At 37.3% G+C, this 26,706-nt stretch overlaps 1 protein-coding gene across 4 annotated transcripts in view; it reads left to right on the forward strand.

Moving 5' to 3' along the window:
• The window catches only part of LOC115223619 (pumilio homolog 2), an 87,655-nt gene extending 64,167 nt beyond the window's left edge, over positions 1-23,488 (forward strand). For all 4 annotated transcript variants that reach the window (XM_036512551.1, XM_036512554.1, XM_029794280.2 and 1 more), the window contains 10 exons: positions 1,391-1,534; positions 5,223-5,381; positions 5,896-6,087; positions 6,196-6,343; positions 8,390-8,524; positions 10,395-10,653; positions 12,583-12,720; positions 14,454-14,701; positions 16,718-16,801; positions 19,599-23,488. In XM_036512551.1, the coding sequence (XP_036368444.1) occupies positions 1,391-1,534; positions 5,223-5,381; positions 5,896-6,087; positions 6,196-6,343; positions 8,390-8,524; positions 10,395-10,653; positions 12,583-12,720; positions 14,454-14,701; positions 16,718-16,801; positions 19,599-19,842 (1,751 nt within the window). In that variant the 3' untranslated portion in view covers positions 19,843-23,488. The remainder of the gene's footprint in view (positions 1-1,390; positions 1,535-5,222; positions 5,382-5,895; positions 6,088-6,195; positions 6,344-8,389; positions 8,525-10,394; positions 10,654-12,582; positions 12,721-14,453; positions 14,702-16,717; positions 16,802-19,598) is intronic.
• The last annotated feature ends 3,218 nt before the right edge of the window (positions 23,489-26,706 follow it).

Here is a 26,706-nt window from a genome sequence, read left to right on the forward strand (position 1 = left end):
ACATCGTCACAATCTTTCCAAATCTTGCTGCATTTCACATGGAATTTTTGGTCCTTCAAAGTCTTGTTGGTGTATAAGTTGGTTTATCTTTATCTTGGCTTTAGATTTTGTCTGCGAAATTTGACTTGTAAATGCTGGAAAATATGGTAATAAAAGGCTTGATGCTTCAATTAAGATGGCAGTATAAAAATAGTTATCCTCTAAGGTGGCGAGCTGGCAGAAACGTTAGCACGCCGGGTGAAATGTGTAGCTGTATTTCGCCTGCCGTTACGTTCTGAGTCCAAATTCCGCCGAGGTCGACTTTGCCTTTCATCCTTTCAGGGTCGATTAAATAAGTACCAGTTACGAACTGGGGGCGATGTAATCGACTTAATCCGTTTGTCTGTCCTTGTTTGTCCCCTCTGTGTTTAGCCCCTTGTGGGTAGTAAAGAAATAGGTATTTCGTCTGTCTGAGTTCAAATTCCGCCGAGGTCGACTTTGCCTTTCAACCTTTCGGGGTTGATTAAATAAGTACCAGTTATGCACTGGGGTCGATGTAATCGACTTAATCCCTTTGTCTGACCTTGTTTTGTCCTCTGTGTTTAGCCCCTTGTGGTTAGTAAAGAAATAGGTATAAAAATAGTTATCCTTTCCTATGAAATGCTATTAATTAATTACGACATGAATTTTTCTTGAAATGTTACAGACAATGATGTTTTGTTGAAATGTTAGAAATAATTATCTAACATTAAAATGATATAATTAAACTCGTTAATTAATAGGATTCAGATCATTTCACCAGGTTTATGTTGTGGTAGCATATCTGCAGATAGATGACATTGTTCAGTGAAGTTTCTGGATCAAGAGTTTTTATTTCCTTTATATGTTACTAGCAGTATCGCCCGGCGTTGCTCGGGTTTGTAAGGGAAATAACTATAAAGCATTTTTAGAGTTATAGCCAAAAAATGCATTAAAAATGGAAAAAAAAATTATGGTAAATTTTTTTTTAAATCGTTGACTCATCGTAGACATTTTTAGAGTTATTTCCCTTTATTTAAAAATATGCATTAAAATGGAAAAAATGATGGTAAATTATTTTAAAATCGTAGACTCATCGTAGACGTGTGCTAATACCCAGAAGGGCTCGATATGAATCACGACTATAAGATACCCGGTTTTGGTTAAACTGCATCGCAAAATGTGGGAGTAGTTAAGAATCTAAATTGGAGTAGACAGACACACAACCGTTCTTTTATATATAAAGATATATAATGTGGTGGCCTAATTTCTTCATAGATCAACCTATTCCCTCATGTGAAATGTTTTGTAATGTGATCAACTTATTTCTTTATGTGAAATATATTTTATATTGTAACCATGAATAACCTGTTGAATTTCTCCTTAAATTTAGGTAATGCTAATTCAATCAGCAATAACCAATTACGACTGTTGACCACACAAGCCCAACAGGCTCAGACTCCTCCTGTCATTTATTCTAGTAACAACTCTAGCAACAGTGCCACACCCCAGCAAAACAATACCCTTGGTGGAAGTGGTGAGTACTTTAACCCTTTAGAATTTCACTCTTTAACATGTAGATGACTCTGTCAAAGGTAATGCTTATCCCCCTATATCTCTAATCTTTCAAGCTTATCAACTGGCACAAAGCCCTCCTCCTTTCCTATTGCGCCGTCTTCCCAAGTGAGGTGTCTTTGTTTTGTAAGTTACTTGGTGGTCCTATCAGTGCTGGTACCATTTACAAAAAACACTCAGTACACTCTGTAAAGGGGTTGGTGCTAGGAGGGGCACCCAGCTGTAGGAACCAACCCAAAGCAGACGATTGGGTCCTGGTGCACCTCCTGGCTTTACCAGATCCTGTCAAACTGTCCAGTCCGTGCCAACATGGAAACCAGAATGTTAGATGATGATTTGTGGTAAGGCTATGTGTGAGAGGCCAGATCTAGTCCATTTGAGCATAAAGCAGAATATTTCGGCTGGATATGGCTGGTTTAAATGCTAAGAGTTAAAACAACCTTATCTGGCCTATTATTCAGTTTTTATAATAATAATAATAATAATAAAAAAAAACATTGTGTACAGTGCTCAGGTGCACTACAACTCATCTAAAGTGTATATATAATCAGGTGTAGTTTCGGCAGATTTCGGAAAGCATGAGGGCCTTAAAGGATGCAGTGTCATGGCAGTCAACAACTGACGCAGGCAGTTTGTTCCATGCTTCAGCAACTCTGAGCGTGAAAAAATGTTTCTGAAAGTCATGGGAGCTGTGTTGTTTTCTGACTTTGTAGGCATGTCCACGTGTGTTAGACACATGAAGATCAAAAAGGTGTTAAGTGTTGTTGTTGGTGAGGTGGTTGATAACTTTGTGGGTGTTTACCAAGTCCATCGCCAGACGCCGGAGCTTCAGTGAATCCATGCCCAGGGAAACAAGGCGCTCAGAGTATGGTAGGTGTCTGATGGAGGGTATGCGTTTGGTTGCACGTCTCTGAACAGATTCCAGGAGGTCAATGTTCTGAGCAAGATAGGGGTTCCAAACTGATGATGCAAATTCCAAGTGTGGTCGTACCATAGCTGTATACAGTTTTAAATTATGTTCTAAGTGACCAGATATGGCCTCATACCTATCCTATAATGTCATTCTGAGAATAAAGTTACATTAAAGAAATCTCAGACCCTAAGATAATGCTTGATTAAATTCAATATAATGCGAGTAAATGTGTTTTATATTTGTCAAACTATTTGGATGCTAAGTGGTTTAATTCTGGCAAATTTTTCTTAGTCTCTCCCTTATAAATACATAGGTGTGGTGCCAGGTGTTTCAGTATATAAAAATGAATGTCAGTTGATGGTTCTAGCACATGCATTTCTTACATAGTTCTATCCCTCTCTCTCTTTCGGAGAGGCACTGAGCAGCTATACGCACACATACACACACAGCAGTAACTTCCACCTACCGAATTCAATCACAAAGCTCCGGTCGGCTCGGGGCTATACAGTAGGAGACACTTGCCCAAGGGTGGTGTGTAGTGGGACTGAACCCGAGGCCATATGATTGGGAAGCAAGCTCCTTAACCACACAGCTGTGCTTGTGGAACATTTCACAAAATGCCCTGCTTCTAATGCGACTGCATTATTGATGGGAGAGCAAATACCACCAGCTACAGAGCTGGATAAACATAACTCCACAATAATTAATAAAATATTGAAAAACCAGCCAGATTATCAGTTTTCCTCTACATACATAACCCACTCCTGATATACTCTTTACTCCTTTCAGTCATTTGACTGCGACCATGCTGGAGCACCGCCTTTGGTCGAGCAAATCGACCTCGGGACTTATTCTTTGTAAGCCTAGTACTTATTCTATCGGTCCCTTTTGCCGAACCGCTAAGTGATGGGGACGTAAACACACTAGCATCAGTTGTCAAGCAATGCTAGAGGGACAAACATATACACACACAAACATATACACACACAAACATATACACACACAAACATATACACACACAAACATATACACACACAAACATATACACACACAAACATATACACACACAAACATATACACACACAAACATATACACACACAAACATATACACACACACAAACATATACAACACACACAAACATATACACACACACAAACATTACACACACACAAACATATACACCACACACACACATATACACACACACAAACATATACACACACACACAAACATATACACACACAACAACATATGCACACACACAACATATGCACACACACACAACATATGCACACACACACATATGCACACACACAAAACATATGCACACACACAAAACATATGCACACACACACACATATGCACACACACAACATATGCACACACACAAAACATATGCACCACACACACATATGCACACACACAAAACATATGCACACACACAAAACATATGCACACACACAAAACATATGCCACACACACAAAACATATGCACACACAACAACATATGCACACACACACAACATATGCACACACACAAACATATGCACACACACAAAACATATGCACACACACAAAACATATGCACACACACACCAAACATATGCACACACACAAAACATATGCACACACACAAAACATATGCACACACACAAACATATGCACACACACAAACATATGCACACACACAAACATATGCACACACACAAACATATGCACACACACAAACATATGCACACACACAAACATATGCACACACACAAACATATGCACACACACAAACATATGCACACACACAAACATATGCACACACACAAACATGCACACCACAAACATGCACACACACAAAACATGCCACACACACAAACATGCACACACACAAACATGCACACAACACAAACATGCACACACACAACAAACATATGCACACACCAAACATGCACACACACACCAACATGCACACACACAAACATGCACACACACAAACATGCACACACACAAACATGCACACACAAACATGCACACACACCAAACATGCACACACACACAAACATGCACACACCACACAAACATGCACACACACACACAAACATGCACACACACACAAAACATGCACACACACACACACACAACATGCACACACACACACAAAACATGCCACACACACACACACAAACATGCACACACAACACAAACATGCACAACACACACAACATGCACACAACACACAAACATGCACACACACACAAACATGCACACACACACAACATGCACACACACACAAACATGCACACACCACACAAACATGCACACACACACACAAAAATGCACACACACAACAAACATGCACACACACCAAACATGCACACACACAAACATGCACACACACAAACATGCACACACACAAACATGCACACACACACGTATATATATATATATATATATATATGACAGGCTTCTTTCAGTTTCCGTCTACCAAATCCACTTACAAGGCATTGGTCGGCCCGGGGCTATAGCAGAAGACACCTGCCCAAGATGCCATGCAGTGGGACTGAACCTGGAACCATGTGGTTGGTTAGCAAGCTACTTACCACACAGCCACTCCTGCGCCTATATGTGTCGTATATATTGTGATGCTTGTGTAGACAAGTAATTTATAGAATGTTTGAAAGAAAAACTTGTTTGTAATTTTTTCCTTTTTTTTAAAAAATACCTTTTAAATTTCTCTCTCTCAGGATACACCCCGTCAAGTACTCTGCCTGGTTACACTCAAGTTACATCAAGTCTATTCACACCCATTAGTGCCAACCTGGGGCTTACACCACAACAGCAAAACAACTACAATGGGCCGGCTGCTAGTCTTGGTGGCTCTGCCCCTGGAGCAATTGGTTCTGGTAAGTAGAAGTGATCTTGGGGATCATTTTGCAGACTCGCTAGTATTTCTTCGTGGATCTTTTCCGTTTGACCGGCAGTTTTTTTCTAGCAGTGTCATATGAAGTTGTCACCCATAATTATGACCCTAGTATCGATCTATTGCACTTCAATCTATTTTAGGGTTAGGGGTGGGGGGGAAGGGTATTTTTTTCTCTTCAGAAATGTAAATAAACCCAATCTGTTTCTTAAACGAGGGACATATTCATACAGCACAATGTTTTTCACCTCAATAGACGTCAGTGATTGGTTGAAATTGCAGTAATTGAAGAAAAAACAACAAATATCTTACAAACTATAGAATTTTCTCAATAAAGCCAAGAGAGAAAGATGTTTTATAAACACATTCTACCAGTATACGAAGTTTAAAAGTGTTTGGTTACGTGGAAATTATTTTAAAAAACTGCCGGTCAAACCGAAAGGATCCTTCTTTGTTGTACTTCTCTGACCTGTTGCCTTTGTTTTTTTTATCCCCAGGGTTAAATAACCAACGTCGTGATTCATTAGATTTTAAAAGACAACAGCCAACATCGGTGCTGTTTAACCAGTATTACAATCCCATTGGTGGTATGTCTGGTGCTCCAGCTGGACCAATGGGTCTTGTACAACCAGGTCAGTCAGTCACACCTCCACCTTCCTTGTCAGGTTCCACATCAAATCTGTCGATAGGTTAGTATGGAAAACTTAACTTTATAATCATAATTTTGAGCTTTATTTTTCTTTATTTATTGGTAAACTTATTGACTAAAAAAAAAATATACACTTTTGCATTTACAGGGTTGGGTAATACAGGCAGATTGGTTTCTGCTGCTCCTGGTGCTGAAACTAGATTTCGTAATGGCCCCCTGCCCCCTGGTGGTGGTGGCGGCGGTGGTAGTGGTGGTCTTCTCACTGGTGGTGCATTATTCAATCGCACACACAGGAGGTAATTGCGTTTTTTTTTCTCTTTATTCCCACTTAATGTTATGTTTCTTTATTACCCACACGGGGCTAAACATAGAGGGGGACAAACAAAACAAACGGATTAAGTCAATTATATCGAGTCCCCAGTGCGTAACTGGTACTTTATTTATCGACCCCGAAAGGATGAAAGGTAAAGTCGACTTCGGTGGAATTTGAACTCAGAACGTAGCGGCAAGCGAAATACCTATTTCTTTACTACCCACAAGGGGTTAAACATAGAGGGGACAAACAAAACAAACAGATTAAGTCAATTATATCAACCCCCCCCCCCAGTGCGTAACTGGTACTTTATTTATCGACCCCGAAAGGATGAAAGGTAAAGTCGACCTCGGTGGAATTTGAACTCAGAACGTAGCGGCAAGCGAAATACCTATTTCTTCACTACCCACAAGGGGTTAAACATAGAGAGGACAAACAAAACAAACAGATTAAGTCAATTATATCACCCCCCCCCCCCCCCCCCAGTGCGTAACTGGTACTTTATTTATCGACCCCGAAAGGATGAAAGGTAAAGTCGACCTCGGTGGAATTTGAACTCAGAACGTAGCGGCAAGAGAAATACCTATTTCTTTACTACCCACAAGGGGCTAAACATAGAGGGGACAAACAAAACAAACGGATTAAGTCGATTATATCAACCTCAGTGCATAACTGATACTTTATTTATCGACCCTGAAAGGATGAAAGGTAAAGTCGGCCTCGGCAGAATTTGAACTCAGAACGTAACGACAGATAAAATACGGCTATGCATTTCGCCCGGCGTGTTAACGATTCTGCCAGCTCGCCGACATTCCCGCTTAATGTTAAATAGCTTTCAAATTCAGCCCTTTAGCATTCACACGAATTTAATACTTATTTATTCAAACAGTTTTGAATTAACCCTTTAGTATTTAAACCGGCCATATCTGGCCAACATAGCTAATCTGTTTTATGCTCAAACTGACCAGATCCAGGCTCTCACACCTACCCTACAATGTTATTCTACATTAAGTAATTACACCATCAAGATCTTGAAGATATGGGATAATGCATGATTAATTCAAATCAATGGGAATCAATAAGCATTATGTTTGATAGAATAATCTGAACACTGAAGGGTTAATCATGAATTATCAAGTAGCTTTGAGATTTCAATAATATGGTTTATTATTAGAATGATAATGTAGGGTAGGAGTAAGCGGTAGGACCTAGCCCCCCCCCCAATATTTGGGTCAGATATGGCCAGTTTGAATGCTAAAATGCTAATCCATTTTATTAGAATTACATTTGCCTCTTGAAGAAAAATATGACATTGTGGGAAGTTTTCATTGTGAATTTAACTTTTTTTTAATGCTTGATTCTGAAATACAAATAACAGACCTGATTGATAAGATTTACAATGGATTTGGACAATACGTAGGCGTAGGAGTGGCTGTGTGGTAAGTAGCTTGCTTACGAACCACATGGTTCCGGGTTCAGTCCCACTGCGTGGCACACCTTGGGCAAGTGTCTTCTGCTATAGCCTCAGGCTGACCAAAGCCTTGTGAGTGGATTTGGTAGACAGAAACTGAAAGAAGCCCGTCGTATATGTGTGTGTGTGTGTTTGTGTGTCTGTTTGTCCCTCTAGCATTGCTTGACAACCGATGCTGGTGTGTTTATGTCCCCGTAACTTAGCGGTTCGGCAAAAGAGACCGATAGAATAAGTACTGGGCTTACAAAGAATAAGTCCTGGGGTCGATTTGCTCGGCTAAAGGCCGTGCTCCAGCATGGCCACAGTCAAATGACTGAAACAAGTAAAAGAGTAATAAGATTTATAAGTCTCAGTTAATACTGTTGATGCATCTGAACAATAAGAACTATGACTAGCTCGATTAAAGGCGGTGCCCCAGCATGGCCGCAGTCAAATGACTGAAACAAGTAAAAGAGAGTGTATTTATGTCCTTTCCGATTCTGCTAGTTGTTTATTAACTATCAGTTCTTCCAGTGGCCTGTTGCTTTAAACCTGATTTACCATTTTCGTCTATTTTAGTGCCAGTCTATCCAAAGAAGTGTCTGGGAGGAGTCGTTTACTGGAGGACTTCCGAAATAACAGAATTCCAAATCTCCTCCTCAAAGATCTTGCCAATCATGTTGTAGAATTTTCACAAGATCAACATGGATCCCGGTAAGTAGTTGGGTTATTCAGTATTTAAAATTTCAATTTACTGTTCTTCTAGTAATTGAAATAAGTTCTATTTTTTCTGTAGAATGTTCTTTAGGAAAGTTGTAAATCTACTGGAGTTCTATTCACTCTTGTCCAAATATAGGATAAAGTGTTAACAGTATTGAAACATTTTACATGTTTATAGAATTGTAAGGGGTTTGTGGTTAAAATTACCATTTTTGCTGGTGTATAAGATATACTTTTTCATTTTTTAAAATGTATTAACCCTTTTGTTGTCGTATTTCTATTGAAATACTCTGTGTTTCTTTCAATTAATTTTAAATATAACAAAGAATTTACCAAAATAACTTAGTTATCATTCGGCTAGTGTTAAGAACATAAATTGTGACAAAGGCTTGGTGGAAGATTTTAGTTCAAAACCTTTGAAAACAAGACATTTGTACTCAAAGCCAGGGCCGGTTTCAGCCAGGTTGGTAACGAAAGGGTTAAAAAACAACCTGGCATCTAATGTGACTGCATTACATATGGGAGACCCAACTACCACAGGCCAAGGAGCTGGACAAGTATAAGTTCACTAGGAACAACAACAATAATAATAATATTCCTTTCTGCTATAGGCACAAAGCCTGAAATCTTACAGGAGGTGGGTAAAGTCAATTACATCGATCCCAGTATTCAATTGGTACTTAGTTTCAACCCAGAAAAGATGAAAGGGAAAGTTGTCCCAGGTGGCATTTGAACCCAGAACGTGAAGACATGAAATGCCGCTAAGCATTTCACTCGGTGTGCCAATGATTCTGCCAGCTTGCTGTGTTAATAATAATATTAGAATCATGCCATATTATCGCAGTCTGTTGGCACATGCTTACATAAAATTCCTTTGACTACATTGCAGATAAGTGAGGAGGCCATATCACTTCCTTTTATCTCCTACCTACACATACATATAAACCAGTTCCGATATGTATCTTACATTGTTTAACGACTGTGTTACCTTTAAGAAGCATTTCTTTAAATTATATAAATAAAAATTCTCCTAGAAGGATGAAAAGAATGTTAAGCTTCCATCTGCTTGTCGGCTATTTGCCATATGTGGATGATAAAACCACAGCAGTGGTGCTCCACCCTGGTGGCCGATCACAATTGCACAAAACATTAAAGCCGACAATTCTCTTGACCAAAATAGATACAACTATACAGATGTTCTGAAAGATAAAATTGAAACCTGATACTTGAGTAACATAGTTTATATATGGTAAATTTATAGCTGTGTACTTTATTGTTCCAATATACTGTCAGAACATTGTTGTTATGTGCACAGTTGCATATTTTTTCCTAAGGAGCCACTTGAAAAAAATTTTTTTTTCCAATTGGTGTATGATGAAATATGGACACTTAGTGTTTTGTCACGAAATAACTTTGTAAAATAGGGTTACATCTTGTATGCTAGCAAATGTGGTAAATCCTAAAGAAAACCATTTATTTTATTGCCCTGTGCGTAAGCGAAAGCAGGTTATTGTAGTCACTCATCTTTGTTTGTGTGTTTGCAAAATTATTGGGAAATGGCTGAATGGATTTCCCCCAAATTTTGCAGAAATACTCATTAGGTGAGTGACTCAAACTCATTAAATTTTGGTTTGATTATCTTCAAAACTGGCAGATGGGTGAATCCGAATGTTTTTTTTTCTTTGTTACATATACATAAACGATATGCAGGGAAAATAACTCTTGATGTCATTTTGTTGAAATATGAATTCGTCTGGGAATATATTTATTAGATTAAATTTTATTTTATCCTTGTGTGAGTGCAGGGTATGCATCACCCCTCCAATGCCTTTTTTCTCTATTTTAATTTTTTTTTTTTTTCCAGATTTATCCAACAAAAGCTGGAGAGAGCAACTCCACAAGAGAAAGCCATGGTCTTTAATGAGATCCTTTCTGCTGCTTATAGTTTAATGACAGATGTGTTTGGGAATTACGTTATTCAGAAGTTCTTTGAATTTGGTGTTATTGAGCAGAAGCAAACATTGGCTCAACGTGTGCGTGGCCATGTTCTTTCTTTAGCACTGCAGATGTATGGCTGTCGGGTCATTCAAAAGGCTTTGGAGTCTATTCCATCTGACATGCAGGTTAGTTCTTCACCTTTCTACTATTTCGTTGCTAGAATAAAAGCACAGCTTTGCCTCTGGTGTGAGCACCTTGGTCAAGTGTCTTCTGCTATTGGCCTTGGCCGATCAAACCTTAGTGGATTTGGTAGACGGAAACTGAAACAAGCCCCTCCCCTGCCACCAATGTTGGCATTCATGGCATAGTTTTTTTGCAACCAGCAGTTTTATTTCATGGAGATCAGTTGAATTCAAAGGAATATCCCTCTGGAAGGCCTTTCTCTTAAGTTACTTTTTTGAGATGTAATCTGCCCCCAATTGCATTGCTAACATTTGCTTAGAATTGCAGGTAGCTATATTGGTCTTTGAGTCCTTTCTGATTAGCCAGGCAATAAAAACACATTCATAATACTCAAATTTACTAGATAACCAAACCACTATCACCACCACCACCACCACTTGTTTCATCAATTGTTTGATTCATCTGCTGCACACCCACTTCTGTAACTTGTAATTAAGGCTCATGAGTGGTGTCTACATACAGCTGAGTACAAGTGGATAGAAAATGAATTTACCTCTTATCTCTGTATGCAGTCACAAATTTCCTTTCTACTATTGGATTATTTCACTTTTTTAAAATTTTGCTTTTGTATCCAATAACATCCCCTTTCTGCTTACAATTGTTGAAGCACATATATGTTGCCACAGTTTCTAAATCCACCATAAATTTAACTGAACTGAAAAATTGGTCAAAAAATAATATATTGTCTTATGGTATGGGTGCTAGAATTTCTAGACTACATCATACCCTAAGCCATGCTGACTTGTATAATTGTCTTTTTTTGTTTTATCCTGTATAAAATTTAAATCCACAACAGTACCCATTTCACAAATCCTTTAAACTTTGATTCCCTATTTTCTGGGTTTGCCTGGTATATGCTGTTTGAAATGTACTTGGCCCTTATGCTCTGTCACACTAGAGTTGGGTTATCTGCTTTGTAATTTTTTTTATATACATTTAACACTGAAGTGGCAGAGGTTTATTGTAAGTAAGGGATCATATTTTAAGTCTACTGCTAGTCTCATGTAGAAGTATTGATATAATTTTAAAAACCTTGTTCATGTCAAGATATTTAGTAGTTTTGTAGTCCCGGGCAGCTTCCTTAATGTCCATAATATCTTGCATGTACAGTTAGATGTACAACAACAACTCTTGGATGAATTAGAGCTCCGTATAGATTATCTTAATCCATTCTGCTTCCAGTATAGAGGTTAGTTGACAACTGTACCTAGCAGTGTTACTAGTGATGATATACAGAGCATACAAAGTACGTTTCATTTCAATTATTTGGAACTCAGATGTTTAAATTCAATAGATCATGAGAATATTTTATGTTCTGTTCCAGTGATCAAATATCTCTAATGTCCATAATCTCTTCTCTCTATATATAAACGGCAGTTTGTCTGTGTGGCTGTCAGGTTGTACCCTCACCCTGACCACGGCTTTCAACCGATTCTGATGAAACTTGACACACACATAGCCCAATGTCATAATTCAATACTAACGCAGCGAAAATTTTGAAAAGTTCCCCCCAGTTCTGAAAAAAATCGATAAATTCGACATGGGGTCGAGAATCTAAGCTTTTTATATGCAACACATTTTCTGTTGTAGTTTTCGCAACTTGCAATTGGGAGACAGCTAGGAACATCGTATACATAGAAGTATTCGAGTGAAGAGAAGACATTGCAACCTATACATGCGCCTTCGTTCCCTAGAGGCAAAGAACTAGATTGGGATTAGTTGTTGCCTACTAGGGGCTCTTACATACCCGGGCAACGCTGGGCTATGCTGCTAGTATTTTATAAGCAGAAAATGTTATTGTCTTTTCGCCTTCAGGTAGTTGTTGTGATGGTTGTTAATGTGGTTATTGATGTTTTCTGATTTTTATACAGGTTGAAATTGTAAAAGAATTAGATGGACATGTACTAAAGTGTGTCAAAGACCAGAATGGAAACCATGTTGTACAGAAATGTATCGAGTGTGTTGAACCAAATCATCTTCAGTTCATTATTGATGCTTTTAAAGGACATGTAAGTTTTCTTTTCTGTATCTAAACCCTTTCATTACGATATTTCTGTTGAAATGCCTTGCCTTTGTTTCAATCAGTTCTGAAAATAATGAAGTTTTCAGTGAAATAACTTTACCATTAACCCTTTAGCACTTAATCTAGCCCAAATATTCTACATGTTTTATGTTCAAACTGGCCAGATCTGCCCTTTTACTCATACCCTACAATGTCATTCTAAATATAAACAATCATCCCCTCATCGAAATCTTAGAGCTATAAGACTGACTGTGGGATTGCACCTAGAAAGTTACCCTCCCAGGCATAAGTCTGGGCAAAGGTTGTTTATGGAAGACCAGCTGTCACCCATGCATACCGGCCTCCCATCTCCACGCCACCAGTGTTATCCAAGGGAAGGCAAAGGGGCCAATACAGCTTGGCACCAGTGACGTCGCAACCCATTTCTACAGCTGAGTCAACTGGAGCAACGTGAAATAAAGTGTCTTGCTCAAGAACACAACACGCAGCCCGGTCTGGGATTCGAACTCACAACCTTAAGATCGTAAGCTCGATGCTCTAACCACTGAGTCACATGCCTTCACAGAGCTATAAGATATAATAAGCATTACATTTGACAGAGAAATCTAAATGCTAAAGGGTTCTTTGGAGCATCGATCGATATGAAATTCTGATGGTAGTTTTTTTTAGATTACTTTCAAAGGTAAGTTTTTATCAGTGGCCAAGGGGCAATCTCTGGTAGTTTGGTATCAAACCAATTAAAACCCTTGGCACGTAAAAAGCACCATCTGAGCGTGGCCGTTCGCCAACCTCGTCTGGCACCCACTACACTCACGGAGTGGTTGGCGTTAGGAAGGGCATCCAGCTGTAGAAACACTGCCGGATCAAGATTGGAGCCTGGTGTAGCCTCCTGGCTTCCCAGACCCCAGTTGAACCGTCCAACCCATGCTAGCATGGAAAGCGGACGTTAAACGATGATGATGATGATTCAGATTACTTTGTCAAATGTAATGCTTATTTATTCACATTGTTTTGAATCTGTCAGGTACTATTTGATGATTGTTTATTTTTAGAACGACATTGTAGGGTAGGTGTAAGAGGCCAGGTCTGGCTGATTTGAAGCTAAAACAGGAATATTTTGTCTAGACATGGCCACTTTGAATGCTAAAGGTTTAAATATAATAGCTGGATTTATAAAAAATATATCTTAACCCTTTAGTGTTCAGATTATTCTGTCAAGTGTAATGCTTATGCAATCAAATTGTTTTGAATTAATCATGCAAAGACATCATAGCACTGAAATTTTGAGGATGGCATTGCTTATTCTTAGAATGACATTGTAGGATAAGTGTGCAAAGCCAGATCAGGCCAGTTTGAACATACAACCAGTAGAATATTTGGGCCGGATATGGCCGGTTTAACCCTTTAGTGTTCACATTATTCTGCCAAAATTAATGCTTTTTCATCCAAATTGTTTTGAACTAATCATGAATTATCTTGTAGCTATGAGATTTTGATGAGGTAGCTGTTAAATTTTAAAACGATATTGTAGGGCTGGTGTGAGAGACCTGGCCATGCTGAACATAAAACAGGCAGAAGAATACTTTTGGCCGGATATGGCCGGTCTAAATGCTAAAGGGTTAATAGAATCTCCAGTATGTTGTTAGTTATTATTTCAGTATTACATTTCCTCAGAGCCAGGAATTAATTCTATGCCTTGCCTTACGTCTCTTTTTATAGGTGTTCAGTTTGTCTACACACCCGTATGGTTGCAGAGTGATCCAACGCATTCTTGAACACTGTACTGCAGAACAAACAACTCCCATTCTCGAGGAACTCCATGAACATACTGAAAGACTTGTTCAAGACCAGTATGGTAATTATGTTGTGCAGCATGTTTTGGAACATGGACGAGCTGAAGACAAAAGTAAGATAGTCGGAGTAATCAGAGGAAAAGTACTTGATCTCAGCCAGCACAAATTTGCCAGGTAAATCATTTTTTTTTTACCAACTCCCTAAGAATATTATTTATTCTTTCTTCTTACTTGTTTCAGTCATTACACTGTGGCCATGCTGGGGCACTGCCCCGAGGGGTTTAGTTTGGCAAACAAATCAACCCCAGTATTAGTTTTTTTGACATCCCCCCTCTTCCCCAACACTTTGCTTTTGTTTGGAGATTTATTCTGTTTTTTCCTTTTTACTTGCTGCACTGCTAAGTTAAGGGATGTAAACAAACCAACACCAGTTGTGGGGTACAAAACATACACATACAACGGGTTTTGTTTTGGTTTCAAATACTACTACAATATTGTAGTTCTGGATAAAGGCTATATAGAATAGGCTACTTGTTAATGACACTATATGAAACAGGTATTGCCTATTTGGGTAAGAAGGTGCTTCCCAACTACATGGTGTTGGGTTCAGCCCCACCGTGTTGCACATTGGGGTGGTGTCTTCAACTATAGCCCAAAGCTGACCAAAGCCCTGTGAGTGAATTTGGTGGATGGGAACTAAAAGAAGCTTGTATGTGTGTAGGCTTGTTTGCTTGTTTCGACATTGTGTTTCAGAGGTGAATGAGTATTATTGTCAAGCAGTGTCATTCTGTGTAAACATGTATGACCAAGTGGAAATATCTTGCATGGGAAGAGGCAAGGGTTGGTGATAGAGAGAGCATCCCAGCTGTAGAAAATCTACTTCAATAAACTTCATCCAACCTATGTTAGTATTAAAACTGGATGTTAAAATACTGGGTCTCATCAAACTCTACAAAGGCATCAATTGCTCTGCCTCGCCAAATCCACAGCCAGGTACAACAGGTGTGTGTGTTGTATAAAATCGATGGAAGAGTGTAGCACGGCTGTTGCATGTGGATGGAACCGCATGAATGCAAAACAGGACGAAACCCAGGTATCAGTGGCGAAGCGGGGTTAGTGGGGTCCGAGCCCCCCCCCCCATTCCATCTGTAATGTCTTCTGGTCTGTCATAGCATTCGATTTCTCCGATTTCATTATATGTTTGTAATTATGTGTAAATTTTTAATTTCATCCTTTGTGTAAAATCATTCGTGAATCTGACCCCAAATCAGGCTGTATTGTCCCCTCTTTGTTCACCCCTTGTGGGTAATAAAAAACAGGTACAACAGGTGTGTGTTGTATGTTTATGATACAGTCAACTCTCGCTACTATGCCACCCTGCGGGACTGAGCCAAAGTGGCATAGTACCGAGGGTTTGTTATCTAAACACTACATAACCAAAAATTTACTGAACATATGAATAAAAATTCATAGGGTCGGAAGTAAGGCCAATAAGAAGTTCAATGCAATGGTAAAAAGAAGGCATCCAAGTTTATTAAGTTCAGATTGCTTTTAGTTAATCCCGAAGCTCTCAAAAATTGTCAGCTGACGCATCTTCTTTCGGCGGATTTCATTCATTTCGTTGTCTAGCCTATCACACGCCTGCACGACGCTGGGTTTTCCGCTGCTCTGCTGCTGCATAAACTTTCGGATAGTGCTCCATGCTCTCTGGGCATCTGCAAACGAAACGTATTCCTCTTCCACAATTACCTCGTCGTCTTCACTTTCCACCGGCTCTTCGTTATGCATTACCTTCTTTGCTATTTCTTCTAGAGTGAAACATGTCGGACAGTACAAGGGACAGTAACTTGTCACAGATATTACTAATGATATGAGGGGCCCGACAATAACGTTTTTCGCAGCATCGATAATCTCCTTCTTTTCCTTCAGCGTAAACTCAGTCCGCTTGCGTTTCTGAGCTGAGACATTGTGTGCTACTTTCTGAACTTTTCCACAAGATTACAAATACGAAATGTACAAAATTTCAAAAAGTTGCGTGCGCTTCAGTTTACAAGTGGCATAGTAAAAATTTTTTGTTTGTTATTTGGCCAGGACCGCGCAAAACTGGCATAGTAGCAAGAGTTGACTGTATTAACTTCATTGTAATCTATTAGTTTGTCCAACTGACGTATTTTTATTTTCCATTTCTAGCAATGTGGTGGAGAAATGTGTGTCTCATTCCTCAAGACAAGAACGAGCATTTCTAATTGAGGAAGTTTGCTCAATGAATGATGGGTAAGTTCGTTTTTTTTAAAAATTATCTTTAAAATTTTTATTGGCTCAATTTGAAGGAAACCAACGGTGTTCTGCACAGGTCCTCCCAACATGGTCTGATTGGCATACTTTTAACCCTTCAGTGTTCAGTTTACTTTGTCAAATGCAGTTGCTTATTTATTCACATAATTTTCAATTCATTATTGCATTATCTCGTGGCCTCAAGATCTCACTGATGTGACTGTTTAGTTTTAGAATTACATTGCTAGATATGTGAAAGGCCAGATCTGACCAATTTAACCCTTTTGTTACCAACCCGGCTGAAACCGGCTCTGGCTCTGCAGTACAAGTGTCTTGTTTTCATAAATTTTGAATTAAAATCTTCCACCAAACCTTAGTCACAAATACTGTTCCTAACACTAGCTTAAACCTTTTGTTACCAACCCGGCTAAAACCATCTCTGGCTCTGTAGTAGTTAGTTAGTTAATTTTTTGGCTCAAAAGCAAAAAGCAAGGCCATGTAGGGGGACATGGAGTTAAGTACAGGGTGGTGTTCATGTAAAGAGTTCAGGCCACTTGAGGTCAAGGAGACTTTGAACAAAGCGGTCGTCGGCATCTTCACCATCTCGTCTGGCAGCTTGTTCCACGGATCCGCAACCCGGAATGTCTTGTTTTCATAAATTTTGAATTAAAATCTTGCACCAAACCTTAGTCACAATTTATGTTCCTAACACTAGCTGAATGATAACAAAGTTATTCTACTAAATTCTTTGTTATATCTAAAATAATTGAGAGAAACACTGAAAATCTCAAAATAAATACAGTAATGAAAGGGTTAAACATACTTCCTTTATCCTGCTATTTGAATTGTCCCATAAATGGGCTGTTAACAATCTAAAAAAATACTGCTTTTTTGGTCAATATTTTAATTGATGGAAATATCAAAAACTTATTGGCTTCAGTATGTATGGTGAACTTTAAAAATCTAATTTCTAAAATTATTTTTTGTTTTTGTCTATTTGAGAATTACAAAACTATAATAGAAGACGCAAAAAAAAAATCCACTGTACTTCATCACATTACTTTAAATAGCATTGTCTTTTTACCTGTGCTCACCTGTAATTTGAGTAGTTTTCAAGTCAATTCTGTATTTGTGAGAGCTTTTCATTGTTCCAAACACAACTTAAATATATTAATAAATTTTAAAAATGTAAGTAGTTTTAGGAAACCAGTCTAAAATTTCAGTTTTAGAAAACCATCTTTGTGTATTTTAATTTGAAATCCAATAATGAAAGGGTCTAATACTTGAAATTATATACTCTGGACTTTAATCCTGTAGCATTCAGATTTCTGTCAAATGTAATGCTTATTGTTGTGAAATACGGCCTCCTGACACCAACACAGCTCCAACAGCCAAGTCAGCGGCTGAGAAACCACAGCCCAGCCCCAGCAAGTCAACTTGCTCAGAGTGGAAATAGCAGTTGTACCTGGCTGGATGTCTTGCATGATGTGGTTCTTTGTTGCCCGGGTTCACTTTCACCGGTTCCATCACATCTTTTCTCTGACCATCTTTGTTGCCAACTTCACACTGACTGTAGTCCCTTGTTGCCTAAACGTAACATCAACTGTTCACATTGTCAAACTCGCATCACTAGTTTATATATATATATATATATATATATATATATATAATATATATATATATATATATATAATATATATATATATTTTTCTTTACTACCCACAAGGGGCTAAACATAGCGGAGACAAACAAACAAGGACAGACAAAGGGATTAAGTTGATTACATCGACCCAGTGCAAAACTGGTACTTTATTTATTGACCCCGAGAGGATGAAAGGCAAAGTCGACCTCGGTGGAATTTGAACTCAGAACGTAACGACAGATGAAATACCGCCAAGCATTTCGTCCGGTGTGCTAGCGATTCTACCAGCTCACTGCCTTATCACTAGTTTATATAGTACACCTCACAGTAAAAAGCATGCAAAAAGAAAACGTACAGCATGCTTTAAATCAGTCACATGATCTGTGAACGTTATTTCTCGTTAGAATTAATTATTAATCCAGTATTGGTTTTCTTCTGTAGAACTAGAGAACTGTAGCAGTATCATTTGAATTTTATATTTCTCACAATATTTCTCCTTCATAATATTATTTATTCATATTGCCGTTGCCAGCGCCGCCCCGACTGGCCTCGTGCCGGTGGCACGTAAAAAGCACCATCCGTCCGTGGCCGTTTGCCAGCTTCGCCTGGCCCCCGTGCTGGTGGCACGTAAAAAGCACCATCCGTCCGTGGCCGTTTGCCAGCTTCGCCTGGCCCCCGTGCTGGTGGCACGTAAAAAGCACCATCTGTCCGTGGCCGTTTGCCAGCCCCGTCTGGCACCTGTGTCGGTGGCACGTAAAAAGCACCCACTACACTCACGGAGTGGTTGGCGTTAGGAAGGGCATCCAGCCGTAGAAACACTGCCAGATCAGACTGGGCCTGGTGCACCCTTCTGGCTTCCCAGACCCCAGTTGAACTGTCCAACCCATGCTAGCATGGAAAGCGGACGCTAAATGATGATGATTGATGTGAACTATTTGTGCATCACCTTGTGGATTTGAGATTTCAGTGATTGCTTATTTTTAAAATGACATTGTTGGGTAGATGTGAGAGGCCAGAAGTGGGCCAGCTTGAAAATAAAACAGCTTGTTTGGGGCCGGGTGTGGTTGGTTTAAATGCTAAAGGGTTAATGAACAATCTAGTAACTTATTGGTGTTTGTGTGTTGCTGTAATATAACTAATGTATTTTTCTGTTAGTCCCCACAGTGCCTTGTATACAATGATGAAGGACCAGTTTGCTAACTATGTTGTACAGAAGATGATTGATGTGGCAGAACCTGCTCAACGCAAGAGTCTAATGCACAAGATCCGTCCACACATTGCCACTTTGCGCAAGTACACTTATGGGAAACACATCTTGGCAAAACTGGAGAAGTTCTTCATGAAAACAAACTCGGACATGCCTCAAATGAACATGACACAGAATGGACCTCTTCCCTGAGGTGACTTTTTCACAGCTTAACCTATTTTAGGCAATGGATGTTTTTTTTTTTTTTTTCATTTTCTATTTTTTTTTTTAAAGATAAAATTTCCCCCCTCCCCCACCTCATTGTCATAAAAGGATAAGTTAGTTAAAATGCGGGCTGGTAGATTGGTTGATGACCTTGATACAGTGTTAAGAAATGTCTAATTCTAGAGATGATGGTGAATAGACATGGAGCCCTAAATCAAATTCTATTGTAGCTGCACACTTACACACACACACACACACACACATAAACATACATGCATGCACACACACACACACATGCACGCACACACACACACACACACACACACACACACTGCTACAAGTTATAACTTCCCCCATCCCCTGTGCAGTACCTTGCACCAATGTTTTGTATCTGGTTGTGGTATTATTCCTATATAATGATCACTTAAGTTGTTTTAGATATTGGGATCTACATGTAGCATTATCAAGTTCATTATCTTATTTACTCCCCACCCCCTTTCCCCCTTTGTTCAACAGCCCCCTCCCCCGCCCCCCTCCTCCATGTCTTTTTTAGTATCGGTGTTATGTGTGTGTTACTGATTTGAAATCTCAGACAATTCATATTAAATTTGACAGTTTGTGAAACTTCCCATGTTGATGTCATGACAAATTGACTTTTAGTGAGGTAAATGTTTATTATTGAACTGAATCATTCTTTGTTGATGAAACTTGGAAATTTGTAGATTTTATGTGAACAAGCTGCCATATCCTTGAACACACCACACAAATTTCTCGTATATGTATGTATATTTTATATATATATATATATATATGCATATAAAAAAAAATGCCAGTTTTAGATTCTGATATTGTGAACTGTTTCCATTGGTCACTTAAAGAGCAATTATTCAAATTATTGTAATACTTTTTCATATTTTATTTTAATTTTTTTTTTTTTTTGCCTAATATGCTTAACCTGTTTATTACCTGTTGTATGTCAATATATCTATATATGTATGAATATACATATGCAAAAAAAAAAAAGAAAAAATTCACCCTTAAAGAACAAAGGTAATAGTGAACTTTGACATTGCTACTTGTGTCTCCAATTTTGAACATTTTCTTTTTCTATCCTTCACCCTTACTGTTTATGCTGGGAAATCACTTAAATATTTCACCCTGAACTCCAAATTTAAACTTTATTCTATGTATGTATTCACTGCTGTGCCCCCGACTTCGAACTGCCCCCACTTTAAACACATCCAGTTGACTGTTGGCATTAAATTTAGTCAAGTTAAGATTATTATCTTCTAAAAAAAAATTTTTTTTTTTTTTTATAGACCAGACTCAAATTTTCTATTATCTCCCTGCTTAGTTACTGGTGTTGACTTGTATAAGCTACCAAGTCACTAGATAGTTTGTCTCTACAATTTGGTATGTTCTTTTTTATATCATAGAACATGATTTACTCAATTTTGTATTTCTGGCCAACAGATCAGCCAGTGCTTTTTATTTCTGTTCCTCTCCAGAAATAATCCCGTTTCAGCATAGTAATTTGATTAAGGAATGGGATTAACCATTTCATTTGATTCAACATAAGTGCTTATTTAGAGGTTTTGATTCTTCAGTGAAGCTGTCTTAATTTTCTTTATCTAAGCTTTTTTTTTTTTTTAAATATATATATATATATATATATCTTTTAGTTTTAGTTTTCTCAAGATTTATCATCTTTCTCAAGTCTAGACAAACTTTGTCTATATGTCTTCCCTTTTTTTTTTTTGTTTTAACATGTAGTAACCATTTTCCCTCCTCTCTCTCTCTCTCTCTCTTAGTGTCCATTCTTCAATTTATTCTGATATTTGTTTCAAAAAACTCTTCAAAAGTCAGCTAATGCTGTGACTGAGTTCCATCTCTCTCAGTATGTGAAGTTTAGTTATGTTACTGTGTTCTAGAACCGAGTGCCAACTCATCTGCTTGCATTTCTCTCTGGAATCTCTGATCCTTCTCTCAATAGTTACCAATTTCAAGAGTTTCAGTGACTCTGCTCATCATTCCCCCCCAACCCTCTGCTACGATTAATTCCTGTCCAGCACTATTTGGCACTTTTAAAAAAAAAGGTAGTTCATCTTTTCCATTTTTTTTTTTTTTCTTTCTTCTTAATTTCTAAACTGAACCATCCAAATTCTCCTCTGAATCATTTTAGTTAGTTTAGACAATCTTCCTCCAGTTGGTTGTAGCAGCAAAATTGTGAAATAAAAACTGTAAAGTGTAAATATGTGTGTACACAGGTTCCATCTGTATATTCACATTTCTCGCTCTTTCATCCCACCACCATTCCACCATCATTATCTTTGTAAGTAATAAGGTGTCTCTCTCTGCTATCATTGCTCTGTGATGTGGTGTGGTGTATCTATCTATCTATGTATGTATGTGTGCGTGTGTATGCATGTTTTTTCTTTTTCCTCCTCACTCTCCTTCAGAATAGTGAGGCTGTTTGTCTTTCTGTCTACAAATATACACACACATGCTCACATACACACATGGTGACCTCCCCCACTGACAAGCAACAGGAGCGGTGGTCGTAGATGTGTTGTCACCGTCACTGCTGTTCATCCATCACAGGTGGGTCCTTACCGCTGCCATTTGATGTGATAGTATTTTTTTCATTGATGAAGCTTTTTTGGAGTTGTAAGAGAAACATGAAAATTTGTAATCTTACGTGGAAAAGATGCCACGATTCTGTTGTAAATCAAGCTGGCATTTTGTTGGAACAAACTTTATTATAAATTTTAGATTTTTTTTTTATCCCCCCCTCCACTAAAATTAAATCCTTGAAAATGTTTTTAATTTAAACTTTCCAATAAAACCTTGTTGGCAGCGTGCCATTTTTTAGTTCTCGTGTTTGTCTCATCTAAAATGTTTTAAAGTAGGCAATCAATATGGTTTTGTTTTATATATACAATATAATTATATATATATATACATATATATGTATGTATATATTTATTAAGGTGGTGCTCCAGCATGGCCGTAGTTAAATGACAAAAGAATATATATATATATATATATATGTATATATATATATTTATATCTTAATTTTGTAATCATTTCCTTTGCTGTTGATCTTTGTCTAGTGTGTAGATATCTGGTAGTGATATATATATTCAAATTTTTTTTTTAAAACTAAGAACAATCTCAAAACAAAAAAATATTTTACTCTTGAAGAGGTTTGTTTCGACAAAATGTTCTGGCCATTCTTCTTGTTTCTTTATGCATCTTGGCTGTACATTCTTGTAGGATTTGAAATTCTTGTATAGTTGTAATATAGCTGGCAACGGTATTGTACAGACTACTGGGTGCTATGTTTGTATCATGAAGTCTTAATTTTGATATCATTGTACAGTTTCTGCCATATATTTGTTGTCCGAACATTTCAGTAATCCATGTCTTCTGTCGGTGGTGTGTGTTTATATATATATATATATACATATATATAGTTGTATGGGCTGTAGTGGCTATATTGGTCACCTGCATCCTACATCTACTGATATTTCCTGCTTTTGATCTGTAATTAAATCTTAACAAATCTATTTCTATTTTCTCTTCCCTTTTTTTTTTTTTTTTTTTTTTTTTTAAATTTTTTCCCCTCTCTATCCAAAAACTGCCACAAATATTCCTGTGCAGACGTGAAGTGTGAACGTATGTGAAGCTTGTAAAGCCATCAAGCTAAATGCCTCTTAATTCTGGTTTAAGTTTTATACGTGCGCGTGTGTGTGTGTAGATGTAAGTATATGTACGCATATATGTATGTACGCATGTTATATGTATGCTTGTGTATATGTGCGAATGTATGTACATGCGTATTTCTGCATGTGTATATGTGTGTACGTATATGTACTCCCATGTATGTAGGTATATATATATATATGTATGTACGTACGTACGTAGGTAAGATATGTATATGCATGTAGGTGTGTGTGTATGTAGATATGTATGTATATATAATCAGATTGTACATGTTATTTAATAGCCTTTTGATGGGAGACCTTCAACACCGTAACCCCCCAAGCCCTCTTTATAAATAGTTTATTGTACATTTATTCCGTTTCATGCTAAAAGAATGCATTCTTTGTAATTACTCTGTAAATAAGAATTAAAAACAAAATACTGTTTCAGTACCTATTTAACAATCCCCTATTTCTGTCACATGACTGATCGGTGAACAAGGAGAGGGAGTGACATACTTCTCTAGTTGACCTCAGACACTAACCACACTCGCTCACTCTTTCTCTCTCCATCCCTTTAGAACCTTCATACATATATCTCCAAATCCTTTTTGTAGAATGATGTAAATCTGTATAATAAAAAAAAACCATCACAATAATCTGACTCTGTCACCCTGTGTAATATATCTGTATACTATGTATATTTAAAGAAAACCAACAGGCAACCCATGTGTTGCCATAATCCCATATCAGTTCTGGATATCAGAACTAATTTTTTTTTTTTTAAATCTCTTTAAATTTAAAGACAAATACCAAACCTTGTGTAGATATATAAATAGACAGTTTTTGATCTTTATTTTGGTTCAATAACTCCTGTATATAGAATGATTAAAAGACAAAAAAAATAAAAGTCCATACACATTAACTTTCTGCCACACATGCTGGTTACGTGCTGTCTGGATTAAAGGGCGATATATATCATGTTACATCATCTCCATCATTACTTATGTCAGTTTGACCTGAAGGTAACATTCCTATGTATAAAACAAAAAACACAACAAAAGGTGTAGAAGTTTGCGAGTGACTGAGTGAATGGATGGTTGGATGCTTGGCTTGGACGAGTGGGACGACATTTTAAGTGTAGCTGTGATCCAGATTTTTCCTTTTTAGCCATAACGTTTCTGTTCGTTTTTGAAACTAGTTTTAAATTCTTCTCCTTATTTTGGGAGTTGATTGAAGATCTCGAAATAACAAAAAACTTTAATTCAATTGAATATCAAATGCTGTATGTTATTTTATGTATTTTCTTTCTTTTTTTTTTATTTCCTCAAGTGTAGGTTCTGATACTATATATGTATTTATATATATTATATATATATATTTGCATATATTTGCATATGTATTTATGTGCATGCATATGCATGCGTAGATGTGTATATGCGTTTATTTGCATATACTTGTGTATACATATATGTATGTGTATGTACATGTGTATATGCATATATACATGTGTAAATGCATGTATATATATGCACATGTACATGTGTATATGCATATATATACATACATGTATATGCATGTGTATATATATGCACATGTACATGTGTATATGCATATATATATATATATATATACATGTGTAAATGCGTGTATATATACACCTGTATATACACGTGTATGTGCATATACGTATAGATGTGTATACACACTGTGTAGATTTTACTACTGTATATATCCTAATGTAAGTGTTCATGGATGCAGGTATGATCAAGTGGTTAATGAGTTTACTTTGTGGTCATGCTCTGGGTTTGATCCCAGTGTGTGGCTTGTTGGAAGCAAGTAATGTTTTGCTATCGCCTCAAATCTTACAAATTGAGATTGGGTCGACAAAACGGTGTAAAAGCCCGTCGGGTGGATTGTACCTGTGTTTTCAAAACGCTTGGCATTGTACAGATTCAGCCTGAGAAACAATGTCTGTGGAATACTCGGCCACTTCCTAACGAATTAATTTAAATGAGGCAGCAGTAGTTCAGTTGCTTGAACAGTGGTAATACTCATTGTGAAGGCCAGATTTCCATCACATTATGCTAATGTCTCGGTTAATTGTAAATTGAAAATAAAAAGAAAAAAAAATCTAGGCATTTAAATTTTTTGTTTTTAAAACCAACTTTAAAATACAGTTCTCTGCCAATACATATTGGTGAATTCCTCAGATAATCATATTATTTAATACCAAGCTATTATGACATTTTTTCCCCCCCACATAATTCCATATTTCATTATGTTAATATTTCACCAGTATCTAAGATATTTTTTCAGTTCATTTCCTTCCCCCATTTCTCTTTTCTTTAAGCTAAACTTTTAAAAAAAAAATTTTTTTTTTAAAAATAAGCAAAGGAAAAAGAAAAAAAATCTCCATTCTATTTATTAATTTTCTATGTTAACATATCAAAATATTCACCAAAACATTATATTCTTCAGTTAGCATCTGAAATTTGCTTTTGCTTTCACATTAAGTCATATGGAATTTGTTTCCGATTCCATGAACCGTTAGCTTTACTCTGTTATCTTAGCATTTCATCCAGGTCTCCTTACTCTCCGAACAGTCAAAACTCTTTTAAAATATTACACGCCTACCTTATTTATTTTTTCTCTACAACTCCTCTCCTTTTCTTCTCAGTTAAGTTATTTCATATTTCTGTTGACAATTTTAACTTTTTTTTTTTTTTGTAAATATGAATGCTTTGTCTTCCTGTAAGCAAACTTTAGGTAATGTTTATCAAATGTGTGTAAGTTATGTATGTATGTATGTATGTATATGTCTGTGTGTGTATGAACGTATGTGCTTGTATATTTTCTCCCAAAAGGTGTTTTGATTTGATGGCTTTTAAGTGTGTATAAATCTAATCTTTTTGAAGTGTGTATAAAATCCAATTTTTTTTGAGTATGTATAAATCAAACTTTTTTGAGTGTGTATAAATTCAACCGACTAACATAATTGGTTTTACTGTTTTTGTTCAACTGTAAAATTGAACTATTTTTATTGCTATAGACTTTGTAATTTTTTGTACTGTAAAAAGGATATTTACAAAAAATAAAAACAAAAAAAACCCCTTGTCCTCCTCCTTCTCCTCCTCAACATAGTTCT

Source organism: Octopus sinensis, linkage group LG23 (genome assembly GCF_006345805.1).
Source record: "Octopus sinensis linkage group LG23, ASM634580v1, whole genome shotgun sequence".
In the NCBI taxonomy this organism is placed as follows: Eukaryota; Metazoa; Mollusca; class Cephalopoda; order Octopoda; family Octopodidae; genus Octopus; species Octopus sinensis.